This window comes from Onychostruthus taczanowskii, unplaced genomic scaffold, assembly GCF_017590055.1.
Source record: "Onychostruthus taczanowskii isolate IOZ18803 unplaced genomic scaffold, ASM1759005v1 scaffold17, whole genome shotgun sequence".
NCBI classification, from domain to species: domain Eukaryota; kingdom Metazoa; phylum Chordata; class Aves; order Passeriformes; family Passeridae; genus Onychostruthus; species Onychostruthus taczanowskii.
In genome coordinates, this window is record NW_024498906.1 from 11,775,390 (window position 1) to 11,794,729 (window position 19,340).

The 19,340-nt window shown below is 44.6% G+C and overlaps 1 protein-coding gene across 1 annotated transcript in view; it reads right to left on the reverse strand.

Moving 5' to 3' along the window:
• Window positions 1-8,245: 8,245 nt before the first annotated feature.
• SLC37A1 (solute carrier family 37 member 1) overlaps window positions 8,246-19,340 on the reverse strand; it is a 31,763-nt gene continuing 20,668 nt past the window's right edge. The window contains exons 11-19 of the mRNA XM_041399880.1: window positions 19,163-19,253; window positions 18,168-18,234; window positions 17,254-17,335; window positions 16,565-16,613; window positions 15,683-15,756; window positions 14,347-14,425; window positions 13,298-13,395; window positions 11,411-11,463; window positions 8,246-10,767 (exon numbers count right to left, since the gene is read on the reverse strand). Coding sequence (XP_041255814.1) covers window positions 10,752-10,767; window positions 11,411-11,463; window positions 13,298-13,395; window positions 14,347-14,425; window positions 15,683-15,756; window positions 16,565-16,613; window positions 17,254-17,335; window positions 18,168-18,234; window positions 19,163-19,253 — 609 coding nt within the window. The 3' untranslated portion in view covers window positions 8,246-10,751. The remainder of the gene's footprint in view (window positions 10,768-11,410; window positions 11,464-13,297; window positions 13,396-14,346; window positions 14,426-15,682; window positions 15,757-16,564; window positions 16,614-17,253; window positions 17,336-18,167; window positions 18,235-19,162; window positions 19,254-19,340) is intronic.

The following is a 19,340-nucleotide window of genomic DNA, read 5'->3' on the forward strand; positions in this document are numbered from 1 at the left end:
CCACACAGGCCCTGAACACCCTGGAAGTGGCGTTTGGTCCCTCCCCACTCAGCAGCACAGCTCCCCATCTCACTCCTGCCTCCAGCCCCATTTTTGGGTCCTGTTGCTCACCCCAGCCCCACTCGCAGTCCACACAGCGCAGCCATCATGCTGGTTTCCATGGCAAACCCCCAGGAACGTGGGCTGGAGGGAGCTGTGACATCTGACGTGGCTGGTCCGGGGCACTGGGGTGCAGGAGCAGAGCTCTGTGGGTGGGAGATGTGGGATTACTCACCCAGGAGCCAGCTTTGCTCTTCACTCCAGCAGCCTTGGCCACCCTGGTGATAGTGCTGCCTTCTTTCTCTTTACAGCTGTAGGGAAAATTCTGGTGCCTAGCAGTAATTCTTGCTGTGTCTCAACACTCAGAGCCAGTTAATGGGCTCAAATCCCGTGGAAGTGAGAGCAGCCATCCCTGGTACTTCACATAAATATCTGTGTGTGCAGTGCTCAAGCCATGGGCAATCCTTCCAATTTATGAAGCATTTGTCCAACACAACATCTGGCATTTCTTGGCTTTTCTCTTTTGTCTGTTGAGGGAAAAACCCTTTTTTCTCCTGCTCTGTGTTAGCAGCTTTTTCAGTGATCTGTTTTCTACACCACTTGCAGTTCCTGCCAGGTGCCAGGCTGGTTTCCTGGTCTCCCAGTGGTGCAGACACACTGCCTTTCCCTGCTGGGTGTGGAAGGAGCTCACTCTCCACAAGCATTTCCTTCCACTAGAGCAGAGGCACCAGGTCCTTGGCACAGCCCACCCTCCATCCTGGTTCCACTTTCCAGTGGAATTCAGTTCCAATTTCACCTCCAGGAGCCACAGGACCCCAGGAATCTCCATGCTGTGCCTGCAGAGAGCCTTGGCCACCCTCCTTTCCATTGCATCCTCTCTGCTTTATTTCCAGCCTCCCTTCCTTCTCTGCTTTCCATTTCCTACCTCTTTGTTTCCCACTGCCATCTCCTCAATCCAGCTGTCTGTTCCTAGACTTTCATTTCAAGCAGGAGAGAGCCAGGAATCCTGTCCCAGGCACCTCTGTAGGATGTGGAGCTTGCAGGGCAGAGCAAACACACACACACACACACACAGGGGCCCCAGCTGGCTGTAATGACCCTGCTGCATCCCTGGAGCAGAGCTGCTGGGAAAGCCCAGCTCCCAGAGCTGTGTTTTCATAAGGTTATGGAAGAAATTAAGAGACCCAACTGGAACTTTCAAGAGCTGATGAGAAAAAAATAAATGAAATTAAGTGTGCCTGGAGTCACCCAGTAGATCATTTAGAGGGATGAGTGCCAAGAAGTGGAAAAATCAATTCCCTCCACTGGGCAAGGTTGGCTCGTGCTCTTGGCAGCAAAGTCTGAGCAGGGGCTGCAGCCCATGATCCCAGACTGGAGGGAAGGGATGGCTCCACTTGAAGAAATCTGCCTGGCATTTTATGTGGTGCAGGAAAGTGAAGTTTCTTCAGATGCCTGTTTTTGGGAGGCTGCCATGTGAGCAGCTCGGAGCTGTGCAGTGACTCACTGTAACTCAGCTCCTCCATCTCCCCGACAAGCAGATCTCAGACATCCCCAAATCCTGGCAAGCCAAGGATTAACCCAAAGGCTGAGGGCTGCTGATCCTGCTGCCAGCCTGATGCAATCTGCCCCACAGCTCACAGAGCTGGGGACAGGGGGTGTCTGTGCAGAGACCTGGCATGGGCAGAGCACGAGGGGATCCTTGCCTCACCCCTGGGAGCCTCCTTGCCTGCTGACCACCCCTCCCACAACACCAGCACAGCAGCAGGGATGTCTGCAAAGGGTTTCACCGCTTGGGGCTGCTTTTCAGTGGGTGGGACATTGTCCCTCAGCTGCATCACTTCAGAGCCAGCCATGTGGAATTCCTGGAGGGTCAAGCCAGTCATTCCTGGAGGGTCAAGCAGACCTTGCACAGTTCTTTGCAGTACATTGAAAATTAGACTTTCCATGTTAACATTTTCAAAATAGCAGTCTTCATAAATAGCTAGATAATCTTTCAGATAGATGACATTTTTTTCTGTGATATAGGCATTTTCTCTTTTTTGTTCTGTTTGTGCAGGGCTGTTTCCATTAACGGGCTGTTTCCATTTTCTCAATAGAAGAGATGAAAGAGTCTCTCAGCTTTTAGGGAGGGAGGCCAAAAAACCATCACAGAATCCGTGTGAACAAGATGACAAAAGCCTCCAGTACCACTGAAACTGTCTGATCTGCTCTGCCAGAACATTGGAAGCCAACATGAAATGGGGACATTTTTAACTAATTCCCAAAATTACGAATACTTGAGTGTCACTTTTCCTGGGAGTCACACAACTCTCCAGAGCGTTCCTACCATCTCCAAAAGTCCCAGGTCATGACAATCAAAGGAACTAAAAAGATTGGATGGCAAATCATTACTGTTTGCCTTCAAATAACACATTTATGCCTCTTTTTTTGGTTGTCTCCTCTTCACTGAACCTCACTGTTCATCCATGTCAGGTACATTGGATTCCCTCTAGAACTTTGAGAGCCAGAAACTCTCACTGAGGAAAATTGAACTGAGATTTTCTTGCAGTAAGACAATCCAATTTCCTGAGGAAACAGTAAACATCATGGATTAATGGTATGGTCAGGAGAGAGGGCAGCGCTGAAGTAATGCAGAAAATGAAAGGGAAGTATCTTATGGGGGGAGGGAGTGCCTCATACAGAACTTGAATTTCATTTTATTTTTTGATTACTTTTCACTCTGCTTTCTCCAGCCTCCATTTGATTGGACACAACCCAGATTTCACCCCAGTGCTGGGTTTCAGCCCATGCTTCCCCTTCCCTCCTGCACCCTCCTTTTCTTAGAGGTGGCCCCAGGCAAACCTTTTCGTGAGAAGCTTCTTCCTGAGGGGCTTTGTTAGAGGCTGGACCCTCTCCAGTCACAACACAGCTGAAGCCATGACTCCCTCCTGGTCCTTCATCCTCCTCTTTCTCCTTTTCCTTCATCTTGGAATGGATTTCACTGGATTCACACTAATTCATTTTTTACTCCCTAGATTCTATCCTCTCACCTTCAGCTCACAAGCTGGACACTGGATGTGAAGGCTTTCCTCTGCTTGGACCTTAGCCCCTGCCTGAAGGACTCCAGTAGGCAGGAAGGAGGTTTTCAGACAAGAAACTGAGATCAGGAACAAGAAACGGAGATCAAGGAACTGAGATCAAGGACGTACAGAAATAAACACACAGAAATAAAATGAAAACCCAGGAGCCCTCCACTAAAAAGGACACAACGTTGTGCCTGCTCTTTTCTACAACCCCACACTTTTTCCTGCACTTTTTCTCATTTGTTTTTCCCTGCTGCTGTTGCAGCATCACCATCATCTCCTCGGGCCAGGGCTCTGCTCCCCTCTCTCTGCCTGGCTCCGCACTCCTCCCCTGCCCCACTTCACTCCCTTCAATCTGCCATCCAACCCTTCTGCCAGCAGAACCACCAGCTCTCTGCCTCCCTCTGCCCAAGGAATTGTGCCCAGGGGCAGCAGCAAAGCCCAGAATCACTCAGGATTCCTGCAGAGGAACCCCAGCCCTGCTTCCCTTGGAGCGTGTCAGCGCCTGGCGCTGGGGAGAAAGCCAAAGGCAACACACCTCACTTTGTTTCTCTCGCTAAAATGGTGCTTTTGGTCTGGTTTATTTCTCCACACTGCTCTCCCCTCCTCCCACCCGAGCACATCACACTCCCAGGGCGAGTGACTGAGGCTGGGGGAGTGTTTGGAGGATGGGAGCTGCTGTTCAGTGGAGCGCCTGGGTTGTGAGCAGGTCTGTGAGCACAGCCATGCCTGGCAGAGTCTCTGCAAAGCTTGAAGGCATAACCTGCACCATGAGCAGGCTTCCTTCCCCCTCAAACACACACACACACTCTGAGAGTGCTGGTGGCTCCATGAATTCAATACTGCCAGCGTGTTACAGCATCACATTGCAACAAACATCCCCATTAGCATTGCTGAATGTTAATTTTAGGAATTCCCACTGAGTCCTCTGCAAGGATACACAAACCTCCAACGAGATTAAGACATCCCAGCACTGCCCATGAGGAGCCCCACACTCTCCTCATGTCTTTGGGATCCAGTTTCTCCCCAGTGCTGCCTCTGCTGCTCCCTGGGTGCATCCGTGGTCCCTTGGGAGCCTGCTGGCTTCAGAAACCAGCCCTGCCTCTCACTCCAAAGCTGAGGAGGTTTAAACTCAACCAAATCCTCCTGAAGCCATCACTCAGGATCACTTTGAGAAAGCATCCTGCCCTTGGCATGCCAGCCCAGCCTCCAGCACAAGCAAGAGCTGCTGCAAGGCAGCTCAGACATCTGCACAGGCAGAGCCCAGCAAAGGCTGCTCCAAAACAACCCAGGATGTGACTCTGGGTGAATCAAACTGTAATTCACAAAGTAATTGCTTGGGCAAACCTGCTTGAAAACAGGCTCATGCCACAGAATACTAAACTTGCATGGAAGGCACACAGCACTACATCTTTATTTATTTATTTAATTTATTTCCGCAAAAATAAGACCAGCAAGGCAGTTTATCACGGGGGTGGTGGGTTTTTTTTTGTTTTTTTTTTTTGCTGTTGTTCCAAGCAGAACCCATTAAAGTGGACAATTCCAACTGTGCTTGAAAAACAGAGACAGCAAAAACAATGCAGAAGGCAGCTCCTGATGTTTACAGAGATGCACAAGGTGAATGTACCAGAGCTGCTAATCATACCTTCTGACTGCTTTTATGGGTCTGGGAAGCCTGAAAAAACCCTGTGTATGGGAACCAGTCTGCATTTTGGAATAATATTTCCCCTTTGATGACACAGATTTAGATGCTGCTTTGACAGATGCATTATTTCATTAGAGGATTTCAAGCAGGCAAACAGGGGAGCTTTGTTTTCCCTGTTACTGTAAGGCTTACATCATCTGCAACCTTTCTACCAGGAGGTCTCATTTCAAATGACAGTGAGTATTGTTGTGAGAAATGCATGTGTTAGTTCTGCTTCAGATGTCCACGGGATTTCATCCACCCCAGCTCCATTTCTAGGTGCTTTGCTGGTCATGGATTTCACCCTCCTCAGAAGATTATTTGCTGACACCTGGGGTAAGTTTAGAGCTTCATGATATGCCTGACAGGGATTTGTATGGGAATTTATCTGATTTAGCTCTAACACAGGTATCTGTCCTAAACCAAACATCCTTTGGCTTCTTTGCCTGCACCCCAGATTTGTCAGTCACCCTGGCTCTGCCTTTTTGGGCTGGGGACATCTATTTTGAGAACTGCCACTGTGAAAATCAGAGCAAGGAAACCCAAAGGTTTCTATTTTTCTGTGCTTTCAGCAACTGCACAGATTTACACAGGCAGACACACAAACCAGCTGTGACAGTGGAGCTCCCTTGGTGGCAAACAAGTGACCAAAATTTGGAAGAAAGAGTAGGCTTTTGAGATATTTTTTTACCTCTTTTGTTCTTTTTTTTACCATATTGTCTTCCTTTCATGTAACTGAAAAGCTGCAGCCAGAGGGAGAGGGGGAGGAAGATTTTATAAAGACTTTTAACAGCAATGGCTAAATTGAATCCCATTGTTACCTCTCAGTATAAAACCAAACCTGCAGATTCTGTCACAGAAGGACACAGCATTCAGCTGCTTCCAACCAGATGATCTGAGCAACTGAAGAATAAAATTCAGAACCTGCTGTACTTACTAAGCTGAAGCCTCATGTGGCCTGCGGTGAAATTGGGTGACTCAGACTGGAATATAATATATACTATAATAATATACTGTGTCCTTGCAGCAGAAAGAACAGCAGTGTGTTTGGTGGAAGATTCAGAGGGAACTCACCCCTTCCAAAGGTTTTGCCTGTGTCATTCAGCTGTGAGGGGCTGCCCACACCAACCACCCTTCACATCACAGGGAGCAGAAGGGGAGAACTCTGACATTATTATTATTGATCCCTTTGTTCCAACATGCAAACTCAGCCTGCTGCTTCCAGTTCTGGCCCCAAGGCTAGAAGCAGCTGCTGGTTTCTGAATAACCCATGAAATTCAGAGCACCTGTTCAGGGTTTAGGTACCAGATAAACCGAGAATAACTCCAGCCTTGTAACAGCATTCCAAAGTTCATTCCTACATGGCAGCACATGTGAAGTTGGTTTAGTGTTCTCCTCTGCTGAAACAAACTGGACCAAAGGGAATATTGTGGAAATGTGGGTATTTGTCAGCTGCTTTGTAAGAGAAGGAGGGAGAAGAAACCCTTTGTAAGAGAAGGAGGGAGATACCCCAGTATCATCATGAGGTGAAGAAAACATCCTTAAAATCCTCAACCTTAGGTACAGCATCAAGAGACTTGGGACACGTTCATAGCTGATCTCCTGATGCAGGAGTTGAGCAGGATCCTCAAATATGCTGAAGAAAGTTTGGCTCCTGTGTTCCCAGTTTACAGAGCAGCCAATGTTTCACTGCAGCCAAAGGGGAACTAGTAGACAAAGGAATTACAGAGGGAAAAAAAAAAAAAAAAAAAAAACACCCCAAGCATCAACTATCTCCTTATTCCAAACTGGAAAATAACCAAAAGAAGGGAGACAAAGGAGGAAACAACTAACAATTTATAACAAACCAGTTTGTTCAACTCTTGGGCAGTGAGACACAGCCCAGCACTTCAGGTCACTGGACCTGAGGCTGAATTCTACCAGCACCTAAACCCTCCCCTTCCCTCTCCCCAGCCACAAAGGAGGTGACAGTCACATTTTTAACTCAGCAAAAGTAGTTCAAGGTCCCCAGAGCCCCAGAGCAGCAGACACAACCCCCAGGAGTGTCTGCAGTCCCTGCAGGCTGTGACAGCAGGGCAGGACGTGTCCCCACCATCAGGACATGTCCCCACCATCCCCTGCAGGCTGTGACAGCAGGGCAGGACGTGTCCCCCCCACCAGGATATGTCCCCACCATCCCCTGAAAGCTGTGACAGCAGGGCAGGACGTGTCCCCACCATCAGGACGTGTCCCCACCATCCCCTGGCTGGCTCAGCAGAGAGCAAAACAAAACCAGCCTCGCTCCAAGGTGAAAAGGGTGTAGGTCAGCAATCAGAACATCCTGTCAGAGGTTGGGACAAGCCATGAAATAATCTAATCTAACATTTACACAATACACAGGCCATACATTTAGTTTAGACCAGAGAATGCCACCATTACCCATCCTGAGCCTCATCATTTGATGGAATTGTGATCAATCTTCCCCAAATTAATTCTGTATGAAAGCCACCAGCCTCCAAAAGCTCTAAACACCCTCTGGTTTAATTTACACCCTCTTACACCTGCCTAATCCTGAGCAGCACAAACCACCCCAGGCATCAGCTGCTGCAGAAACCTTCCAGCAGCAACCAGAGAACCCGAGCCTAAACACGAGTTCAGCCAGAGTCTGAGGCAGCACAGCATTGGCACAGCACGTGGGAATCCCACTGTTATTCCAAGGATGCTATGCCAGAAGCATGTGCAACCATCTCCTTAAAGGAATGGCAGAATCCCTTCTGGAATTTCCCTTACAAAACACACAGGATTAAGTCTTGGTGCACGGAGTAGGTTTGTAGAACTTACAGGCAAAAGGAGACTCAAGGCAAATTATGGACACAACACTGCTGTCCCTGCTAATTATTTACCTTCTTCCCACCCTGTAAACTCCTCCTACACACAGAGACAAACCCCCTCAGCCTGTCCAGCAACAGCCAGGGCTCTGATGAAGATTTTCACATTTTCTGCCTGCTCCCCATCAGGCAGAACAGAAATTGGGATTTGAGTCTCCCTTCTTTTGTAAGGCCCCCCAGCTATTATTTGCCTATTCCTAGGAGGCACCTCAGGCACATTTTAATCAGAAATTCTGTAACCAGGAGTTGTTCTCCTTTCCAATCAGTTTTCCCCCAGTGCATCTGTGGTTTGGACATTGTATGTCAGGCAGATGCACAAAAACCCCCACAAACATTTTAACAGAATCAAGACAATAAATGTGGGAGATGATCAGTGCTAGAGAGAAAGGATGAAGCTTTTCCATGTCAATTCCATATACACTGAAGAGGAAGCAAAGCAGACAACAAAAAAAGTCACCTTAAAAGTACCATAGGAGGCACACTCAGTCCCTGAGTCAGGCCAATGTCCCAGCAGGAATGTCTGTCCTTCCAACCAATAAATGGAGCATTTCTTCAGGGAGATGGTAAAAGATAAAGTACTCAACACTTCTCTGTTTAGAACAGAATCTATTTTTATTCAACACAGGATGGTGAACGGATAAAATTCACAATAATCAGCATTAAAAGAAAACCAAGAAACCAACCCTGCAGTTGCATTTAAATTTGGCTGTACCTACTGGTCACTCACATTTTTACATAGAAAATTTTGTCAGTCTTGCCCATTTCCAGATATAAACACCTGATACTAACAAAATACACAGTTTATTCACTATTTGGGGGACCTTTAGGGTTTTTTAAAATAGAAAACCAAATCTTTATCTTTTTGTCCAACAGATTTGTAGCTTGGAGGAACTGAAATGTAATCTGTCATTACCAGAGTCACTGCAGTGCAAAAGCTACTCAAATAAATAAATAAATAACAGCAGCAGCCCCAACAAGTAAAACCCAAAACACACTTAAATATCTTCAGAAATACAACCAAAAGCTTTTTAACATCAGACTTCAGCCCACAGGGGACAGTTTCTCAAAATCTGAGCACAGCAGAGCTTGAACTGTTTCAGGAAACTAGCATAAAGCTCAACTCATACTTTTGGGGAAGGGGACTGGAATGCCCAGCTAAAGTGATCCTCCATCTCCCTCCCCACACAGGCAGTGAAGTTGTGCCAGGACAGCTGTTTTGGGTTTGCAATGTTATTTTTGCCCCATCAGATGCTGTTTCAGCAGTGCCCCAGGTTCAGCAAGGAGGAGTTGGACATTCCAGGAGCAGTTTCCCATCCCAGGAGGATGGAAGCCCTTCCAAGTAACATTGCTGCACAATTCTGTCACATTCAACCACAGCCCAAGCACAGCAGATTTTTAAGCTCAGTTGTTGAGATCTTCCCTGGTTTACTCAAAATGTGCGAGGTCAACCTTCCCTCCAGGTCAGGGCAGGGACAGGACCCTCCTGGAGCTCCCTGCAAGGACCTGGCACCTTCCCTAAGTCCCTGCGGGGTCATCCCTGCACCTCTGCCCAGCAAAACAGCTAAAAATGAGCCCATTCTGACACTGCTCAGGTCAAGAATGATCAAAGGTGCTGGATCAAACCAGTGAAGCAACTCAAAGACTGAGCAGGTACAAACAGCCCTGGAAATGAAGTGTTAGCAGCAGCTGATGGGACATCCCTGAATATTTTGCAGGGCTTTTAAAGTGTTTTGCTAATCAAGTGTAAAGACTCTTGCACTGTCTCACAAAACTTAAAAAGCACAGAGCAAGACAAAGGTCTAGAGCTTTAATAAATACACTTCAGGATAACGCAGTTTAAATTACCTAATCTTTGTGATCCAAGTATAAACACCCCATACAAAAAAAAAAGTCTTCTTTTCACTTTGTACATCTTAAAAAAAGGCAAAACAAAATCACAGAAACATTCTGTTTGCAAAGCAGACAGCTGCACAAAGAAATGATATGTTCTGAAGACATTAAACTATCTATTTTCTGGGTAGCACTAGGTACTCAAATGTTCTCTTACAAACTACCACCCACACAGGTAATTTTTCTCCTCTGATATTTTGGCTCCAAATCTGAAATCCAGAGCCACTTGGGAGAGATTTGTGGATATTAAGGCCCAGATCTGATGAGGACTTCCACGTGCACACAGCAGCACTGGAGCCCCACAGGGACCCCTGGGCCAGTGGGCACCAGAGCAGCTCCCCCTGCTCAGTCCTGTGGTGCTCACAGCTCCCTGCCACCCCAAAGAAACCCCTCTCATGTCAGCCCAGCCTGGCAGGGAAGTTAAAATGCACAACCATTTTAAAATGCCCTGAAAAAATCATTAGAGCCCCCACTGGAAATTCTGACTCACAAACTGCTTTTTGTTGCTTAGGACTCTTTTTTTTTTGCATAATCCTAATGGAGGACTAACATCCATCCAGAGGATCTGTGAAAACTGCTAACTGCAGTACACAGCGAGAGTAAATTCCATCTTATCACCTACCAAAAGGCTGGATGCTGTCCTTGGGAAGTAGAACTGTAGCCAAAAACTAATAATACAGCCAGGTGATTATTGTCTGAGCAGCTTCAAACCCTAATAGCAGCACATCTTAACAACCAGCTGATATTGTCCTCTGTAAAGTGATGCTCTCAGTGTACACAGATGAAGTAAGAGACACATTGCTCACTGACCCTGGGACAGGCACTCACAGACTGTTAAAATTCACCTTCCTCCTGCTCTAGCTCTGCCTTGGTTGTTGGCAAATACACAGTTCATAGTTTCAATTAAAAACATCCTATCAAAAGAAATAAAGAAGGCACTTGGTATTTCTCTTTGGCTCAGCTGAGGCGTGCTGCTGAAACCCTCCCCAAGTCCCCATCTCTTCTCTGATGAGCAGTGGCCATCCTGAGGTACTTATTCATGTGCAAAGATCAGAGCTTCAGGGATTTGCCACGCCTCACACTGCTCCCAGCAAACCTGCAGGGCTCTTCACCACACAGAGACCCTTTAAATACAGAATGAGGTGTCCCATGGGGTTTTCAGGGAGCAGCTCCATCCACTGGCACACTCCTCATCCCAGCTCTGGCAGCTCAGTGCTCTTTGAACCTGGGGAAGAAAAGCAAACAGGCAGGAAAAGCTGAGGTGTGAGGCAGAACAGACACCAAAATGCAGGATCCAGCCCCTGCTGTGCATTTTTCTGTTCTTTTCCATTTTACTTCTCCAAAATTCCACAATCAAGGGGCTCAATTTAGATTTTGTGTCTGGATTCAGTGGATTTTTTTTTTCGCAATTTGAAATACTGTAAATTCAGAGTCACCCTTTTCTTTAAGGAGAATTTTGGGAAAAGTTACATTTTAAACTATTATTAAACACGGGGCAGGTAATTCTCCACCTGCACAATGAAACCCATGGAGGATTAAATATTTGGGAAAAAAAAACCCCACAAAGAGACTGTGACAGAGGTGTGTTTTCAGATATTTTTCCACAAGAAGATGTTCTGAAGGAAAAAGTCCATGGTTTGAAAACACCAAACTGAGGTTACTCTTTTGAAGCAGAATTAAACCAGACAGAAATGGATCTACACAAACCTTAAGATCTCCAGTCTACATTTAGGTTATACAGGACAAAGGCTGGAATTGATCTTGAAGGTCTTTTCCACCCTTAATTACAATTTATGGCTATATATGGAAGGCTTAGACATGTGTTTTCAAGGTGTTATTAAAGAGCAGCAGCCATAGAAAACACTTACAGGGTGTGATCTGCATGACACTGAAGTTCCTTCTGGATAAGACGGAGTAAGAGCTGCAAAAACAATCACAAAAGCTCCTTTAGTATCATCCAGATAAACAAGAAGCAGAATTATTCATTGTCATTTGGAGAGTTTCTCATTTGAAACATTACCCTGCAATGCTGAACTGAGTTAAAAAAAATAAAGATTCACAGATGCTCAGTAATGTTTGGTAGAGGAGCTTTCACAGCAATCAGGCAAGAGGAAAATAATTTCCTTTTTGCATCTGAGAGATCCATTTCTTCATAAAAACCACAATGGTTTTCTGGTTTTACTTTACCAGGAAATGTGTAAAGAAACCAGCAGAGGGACCCCGAGGCTTCAAGAAAACGTGTCAGAAAGAAATTTTGGAGCATGGGAGTATTTTAGCTGCTATTTGCAAAAACAACTGTGTGTGAAAAGCTTCATCTCACAATTAGTCAAGGTGAGTACAGACAGTCACATTTGCTTGCCTGTGCAGCATCAGGAATTTCAAGTGCACTTTAAAAGGATTATTGAGATAGCAGCAGGATTTTACAAATACAATTTGATGGTTCTCAGGTACATTAAAGACAGAATTGGAGCTTTCAGGGTTCCTCACTGTTTCAGGTTATGTTATCCTCAGAATCTCACTATTATAAATGTAAGTTTTCTCACTGCTGTAAGTATGAATGTTTTAAGAAGTTAAATATTTTCAAAGGCACAGAAGTGGCTAAGAATGACAGAACTGAACACCACACAAGAGGATAAAGCCCCTTCCAGGCACCCCTGGAAAAATAACATTTGAACACAGGTATCCTCATACAGCACTGCAAAAAGCAGGAAAAGCAGAACAGTTATGCAAAAAAGAATTTATTGCAACTGCAGAGTCAAACCTCTCAAAACCAGAGCTTTGCACAGGCATTTTAATTGATTCCTAAAAGAAATGTGACATTTTAAAATTTTAATCAATAACTGTAAGAGAAAAATAATGAGAACTTTATCTAGGAAAAATATGACCACCTCCCAAGCCTCACTCTGCAGCACAAAATACCAAATACTGAAACCAGCACAAAGCAGGATTTGCTGCTGTGGATAAAGCTGCTAACTACCAGTGGCAACACACTTCAGCTATGAACTCACCTAATTTATTTAATTTCCACAGAATCACTCCTAAACATGAAAAAATTACTTTTAAAGTCGGTGTTTAAAATGAATTTAGAAGAAAAAAGCCTCAGCTGTAACTCAAAGTCTTTCTGATTTTCTAGTGTCAGGAGGGGAATGGTCTGACACTCTCAGCTCCTCTGCAGGAGCCCAGAGCTCAGTGCTTTGGACCAAGGCAGCACCTGTGTGCTCTTCTTTCCCCAAACACCTGCTCCTGTTACTGTCAAAAGCCAGGATTGCCAGTTCTTCATCTAATTTAGTACAGCTGTTTCAGGGCCCATCTGGAAAATGTGGTGTATTAACTTTCAACAGCTTCATTATCAGGGTGATTTTGGTGATACAGCAATGCAGGAAAACGTTTTTTTAATGGCTTTGACAAACTGGCTTTAAAGACAACAGAAGTGATTCTTCTGTGAGTAGAATCCGAGGCAATTTCTAGGTCTAAATGTGAAGGTTTACTTGCAATTATGCCTGCTCTAAGCTGCTCAGCCAGCAATTAACAGCTGGGTATTTGCTCAGGAACTGAAGTTCATCAGAATTGATCTGCACTTTTGATTAAAATTAGATAAGAATTTCAAAACAAGCAAATTTGCTGTTAGACTGAAAATCTCCTACACCACTGGAAGTCCAATACAACACAGGATATTGAAATGGCAAAAGGACAATCTGCATTTTGGGATAGTTTAACACAGAGGAAAACCACATAATCTAAATTTTTAGACTTACTAGCAAGGCACATGCATCTGCCACCATGAGCATGTAAAACACGTTGTTCCAACCAGAAGGGGAAATAAGGCCAGCCAGGAGAGGCCCCAAAGCTGCACCTGAAATATAAGATTGGTATTATATTTTGGTATTTTATATTACACACTGTCAGAACTGTGCAATGTAAGATTCACTGTACTGAAATGTAGTTATTCTGGATTAGAGTATCTATTTTTCCACCTAGTTAACCAGTATTAAAACGTCCCAGTAAGTGCAAAACATTACTGGTACAGATGGGAAGCTGGAAGACTTAAGATGTGTGATAAACATGTGCCTTTGGCTCAACAAAATGCTCATCCTGTATTAAGCTGAAATTTACTCAGTTTCCCTTCCACATGGAGGGCATAAATAAAATATCCCTGATCCCAGGACAGCCCAGTGCCATCTCCTTTTGCTGTCTGTACCCAGTATCAGTTGATGCCTTGAGAGGCTGGACAGAGTTAAAGGAGTAAAGAAGGGATTTATTGAAAGGCCCTCAAAGGATGCACCTTGGGCAGTACAAGAGCCTGGCCATGACTACACCCAAGATGGGCACAAATTTTCACACTTTTATAAATTTTGGTCCATTTCCACGTTGGGGTTAATTGTCCAATTACAGCTCCAGGTTGTGCAGTCCCATCCTCCCAGATTGCTCTCCTCAATTCCCTGTTGTTTGCACTTTTTGGGCCTGAAGCTGCAATGGTGCCTTTGGTTCTCAGGCTGGAAAAGGATCATTTTGTCTGATTGAACTGTGAAGACAACTTGCTAACACTTTATATGAAGTTCAGAGTTCTGTACGAATGCAGTACAAATCTGGAAAATACCAAAACTAAAACTTAAGGCATCACAGTGATTCCCCCCCTTCCTCCCACCCTCAGCTGTGGGATCACCGGAGGTTTCAGGTGAAGTTTGTGCTATTGCCCATTTCCAAAACTGTTCTGAGTCCTGGCAAAATATGACCTGAAGAGCCCAGTTTCTCCAAAATGCTTTGTTTTGACGTGTCAGAGCTGGGGCAGGCAGCCCTGGCTTACCCACAGATCCTGTCCCGTCGATGATCGCCGTCACCGTGGACAAGGCCCTCGAGTTCCCCTTCAGGCTTTTATGGGTACCCTGGAGGGACAGAGATGGCTCAGAGCCATCCTGAGCTGAGCTCTGAAAGAGCCCTGACAACAGCAGACATCTCCCACCCCTGCACATGGGCTCTGTGCTGGGGAGATGTGGCATTCACATTCTCTGGAAAAATCCCTTCCCCCAGGACTTTTCTCCGGGGAAGCTGAGAAGCCTCAGAGAAAAAGGAAAACAATAATTATCTCATTTGCTTCTCCTGTGTTTTGCTGCTTAGGAATGTGGTTGGAGATTGTTTCATTGGTTTCTGCTGTGAATTATTTTGACTCATTGGCCAATCAGTGCCAAGCTGTGCTGGGCCTCTGGAGAGAGTCACGAGTTTTCATTATTATCTTTTCAGCATTCAGTAAGTATCCTTTCTGTATTCTTTAGTATAGTTTAGTACAGTATTCTTTAATATAATATAATATCATAAAATAATAAATTAGCCTTCTGAGAACATGGAGTCAGATTCATCATTCCTTCCTGCCACGAGGGCACCCCACAAATACAACAGGGAGATGCCTCAAGCACCTTGCAGTGTCAAGGCCAAGGATGAAATGGGCACTGCCTGGGGGTCACCTGGGTCTTGCCAACACCCCCAGGCCAAGGACAGGGCTCCACAGGATGCTTGGAGACTTCTGCCCTGCTCCTTGTCCTGTATTTAAAACATTCCTGCATTTAAGACAATAAGAGGACTTTTGCCTCTTGCTTGGTGTCCTGAAGAACCAACACATTACAAAACAAACTTCCAAAGTCTCCCTGCTGAGCAATGTTGGTGTTTTCACATGGCATTTGGCTGACCTGATCCTGCTGGAAGTGCTGGCAGCTTAATTACCTGAACTTTTTATTTTCACACACCTTTACTTGTGTGCCAGATATACCTTTCTGATGGGAATTAAATCACCAGCTCATGTCTCACACAGCTACAGCTCCCCCAGTCATTTAAAAATGCAAAATACAGAAGGGGACAAGGCACCTGCACAGAGGCCTGGCTTTGCAGGCAACCTTCAGATTCAATCTGGGCTGTCACCCACAGTCTTGTGAGTGGTGAAGAATAATTTGTAAGCCTCTCACAAGCATGGCACTCACTCATACTAAAACACAACCTCTAAAACAAATCTGAGTGGCTGAGTACAGCACTTCCTTTTTCCAGCTCCTTACTCCTTTACTTTGGGACAATGCAGCCCCTTCCCCGGTGACCCTGCAGAAGTCAAAAGGCTCTCTCTGGAGGCCAAATGTCACAGGGAAAGCCAGACTCACCAAGTCAGCAGAGACAGCAGTGGTGATCAGGGCATAAGGGCCATTCACCAGGGCACCACTGATAAGCAGCATCACTGTTCCAAGTTAAAAAATAAAGGAAAATATGATTTGCATGAGAAACTGTTCACCACAACAACAGGAGACATCACAGCCCACGGCTCCCAAGTGATTTAATCCTTCTCTGCCTCCCTGGACCCAATACAGAACTGGAAGAAAACCAACATCCATTCCTCTCTCTTTCCAGTGCTCACTCCATGATGTGAATTCTCAAACATACCAGAAGATGGGGCTGAAACAAAAAGCATTCCCAGGGTCTTTACTGATCCTGGGAGGTCACAGAAAGGGGAATATTTGACCAAACTGACCATGAGGGCAGGGGCTGCTCACAAGATACACCCACAAGTCCCTTCTCTCCTTGTAGAGCAGCAGAGCACCCTAAAAGTGAAGGAGGCCTTCAGGCAGGTGAGACACCACTGCCTCACTCCTGTTCCTGTTTCTGGTTGGAGGTAACACACAGAAAGCCACAGGTGAATTCTTCTATTCAAGTGAAGTTAATGCTGCTGTCAAAAGTACTACAGGCAACATTTAAACATCTCTGACATTTGGCACAAGGGATATTAAAAAGCCTGTGCTGACACAACAAGCTCCAGGAAGACTGATGATATTCATTAGATCTGTTCTCTTGCCACCCCTTACTCATTTCCTACCTTCCTACTTCAACCTGTAAAAAGCCTGAAAGACCAGATTTAAAGAATTTGATTCTGTACTTCCTCCTCTAAGGAAAAGATAAAATAGAAAACAAAGGAAAAAAAGGAAAGAGCATCAAAGGTCATAAATGCAAAGTTCATGGAAAGCTAGGCAAAATAATTTAAAAATACTCACCTACAGTAGCCTCAAGGCCCATTTTACTGACTGCAGAGAACATGTATAGCTGCAAAGAGAATAAATAAGCACTGAGAATTCCAACACATGGATTAATCCTGGGTTCCCCATCTGCCCCATGTTAACTACAAGATATCTTAGCTGGTATTACATGAAAGTTCCAGGTTTTACTAAACCCTTTTAGGCCACAGTAGAATGACTGATTGGATACAGAAGGGAGATAAGGGGTAGGATCCCATTCCTCTATGTCCTTTCAGAAAGAAGGGCTGTGTTATGGGATCACTCAATTTTAAACTCTCCAACTGCAGCTTCAACACAGCACAGAATACAACTCATGAAAAAAAATCAAATAAAAATGTCTCTCTCATGTCAATCTGCTGGTTTTCTAAAAATTACAGCCCAGAAATTTTAGCCTTTGAGGAGCTAAAATTCTGGCTAACAACTGAACATCATATTTTACAAGAGAGTGAAACTTTCCATATATTCTGTAACAAAAAAAAAAAAAAATACATTAGACTTGTTTAGTAAACAAGCTTGTTAGCTTGTTTAGCCCCAGTATCTATACTTGCTCAACTTTTCATGCCAGTTTTTAATCTGGCCTGGACTCTTTAGACCCAGGCTGGGAGATGCTGCCTGCAGAAGTGTCCAGGGAATGGTGTCACAGCTGAGGGACAGGGACAGGCTCTTACTGTGGGTGCCGCAAGCAGCAACATCATTCCGCAGGTCGATGCCCTCTTCTCCAGCCTGTCTGAAACCAGACCTGCCAAGACCCTGAAACAACACACAGGTGTGAGGAGAACATTCAGGGTGTGTTTTTCACAAGACATCAGTTTAATTTAATGCAACACAACCCAGTGGTTTTTGCTGCACAGTTACACAATTCACACAGCAACATCCTCATGAACCCAACCACTTCTGACCTGAAGACAACAGAACCAGAACTTGTTCCTCCTCATTATTTATGCCAAATATCCAAGGAAAAAAACCCTTTTATCAGGTGCCACATGGCCCTACTGCTGGAGCTCTGGTGTCCACACACTGGTCTCTTAATTCCTCACATGCAAATAGAAAACTTGGTTCTCTGTCCATGTCCCACTGCAACCTGGGAAATAAACTAAACTGTCTGCATTGGCATGAAAGTTTATTCAGTGGTCACCCTGAAAATTATTCAGGAATAGCCTAGTCCTTATTATTATTATGATCTCCCAATTTTATCACATACAGTTATATAAGGCATCAAGAAAAAAACAAATCAAAACACCGGTGGCCATTAACCTTTGTGCCCAGGAGATCCACACCCCTGAACAAACAGGGACAGTTCTCTCAAGTTAGACTGACAAAAGGAAGAATTTTGATGGATGGTGACTAAGATTCATGGGCCAGAGCTGATGGAGATAAAATATTCCATAATTTGTCTGTACTGGATAGCAGCACTGGCTGTGAAGGTATTTTACTAGATTTTCACTTTTAAACACAACTATCAGCTCAGTACCTTTACTGCCACTTTTCTACAGTAGAAATAATGAATATGAACTATAAAATATGTAAGCTCTGTATACCAGAGCCTTTCCTGGTGTGATCAGGAGTGAAATAACATTAAAACTTACCAAAGATCCCACCCACATCAAACAGCGTAGAAAGGTCCCCAGCTCTTTTGGCATCAAGATGCTCTGGTGAGAGAAGCAGAACATTTGTCTCATTTCTGGATTACAAAACATGGAAATTTCAGCAGTCTTGTAATGCCAGGGAAAGGCATCTTACAGCAGAATTCTTCCTTCAGATAATCCACAATAAGGTGACATTGTGCAAATTACATTAAAAAAAAAAGTAGGTATTCAGCAATACAGACTTTTGAATGCAATTCTCACTGGGAGACATTTTACCACTTTTATAACCACAAAATTACAGAATTATTTGGGTTGAAAGGGATCTTCAGAGGTCATCCAGGGCAGCCCCTCTGCCATGAGCAGGGACATCTTCACTGAGATCAGGCTGCTCAGAGCTCCATCCAGCCTGAGCTGGAATATTCCCAAGGATGGGGCAGCCACAGCTTCTATGGGCAGCCTGCTGTAGCATTTCACCACCCTCACTGCAAAAGATTTCTTCTTTATATCTACCCTTTGGTAGATATAAAGAAGAAATTTGGATTTCTTCCAAATCTACCCTCTTTTAGTCTAAAATCATTACCTCTTCTCCTATCACAACAGACCTTGCTAAAAAGTTGGTTCATCTTGCACTCTAAATCAATACTGAACAGATAAACTCATTTACATTATTTTTACATGTTTTAATAGGATACTTCAATCTTAAAAAAATTGTTAGAAAAGTAAAACTTTTTGATTTGTTTGCAAGAGCCAAAGAGACAGCATTTATGCCTGGAATTATTGAAGATAAGCCAGACACTTCTGTTTGTTTTGAAAATGCCCTCTCATAGCACTGAATTCATAAACCTGCTTTGGTGACTTACAACTCCCCTGCTACTGCAGCAGAGAAAGCCTCTTTCAGAAGCAGAAATGTTTATTTTCTTATTTATTCCAAGCTCCTATTTGCAGAGACTCTGCAGGTATAATTCTGTACCCCCTTCCTGTAAATACTCACCCACATTTGTGATGTAGAGGGGAAGCCAGAAGAGGAAAGTGTAGCTCACCAGCTTTGCAAACAGGAGACAAAGGGAGAACTCCACAACTCCCTGAGAGAACAATGAAAACAGGGAGTTATTATCTTAGAGCTATTTAGAGCTCTCACAGACCATTATGAAAATGGTTTCTAGGAAGCA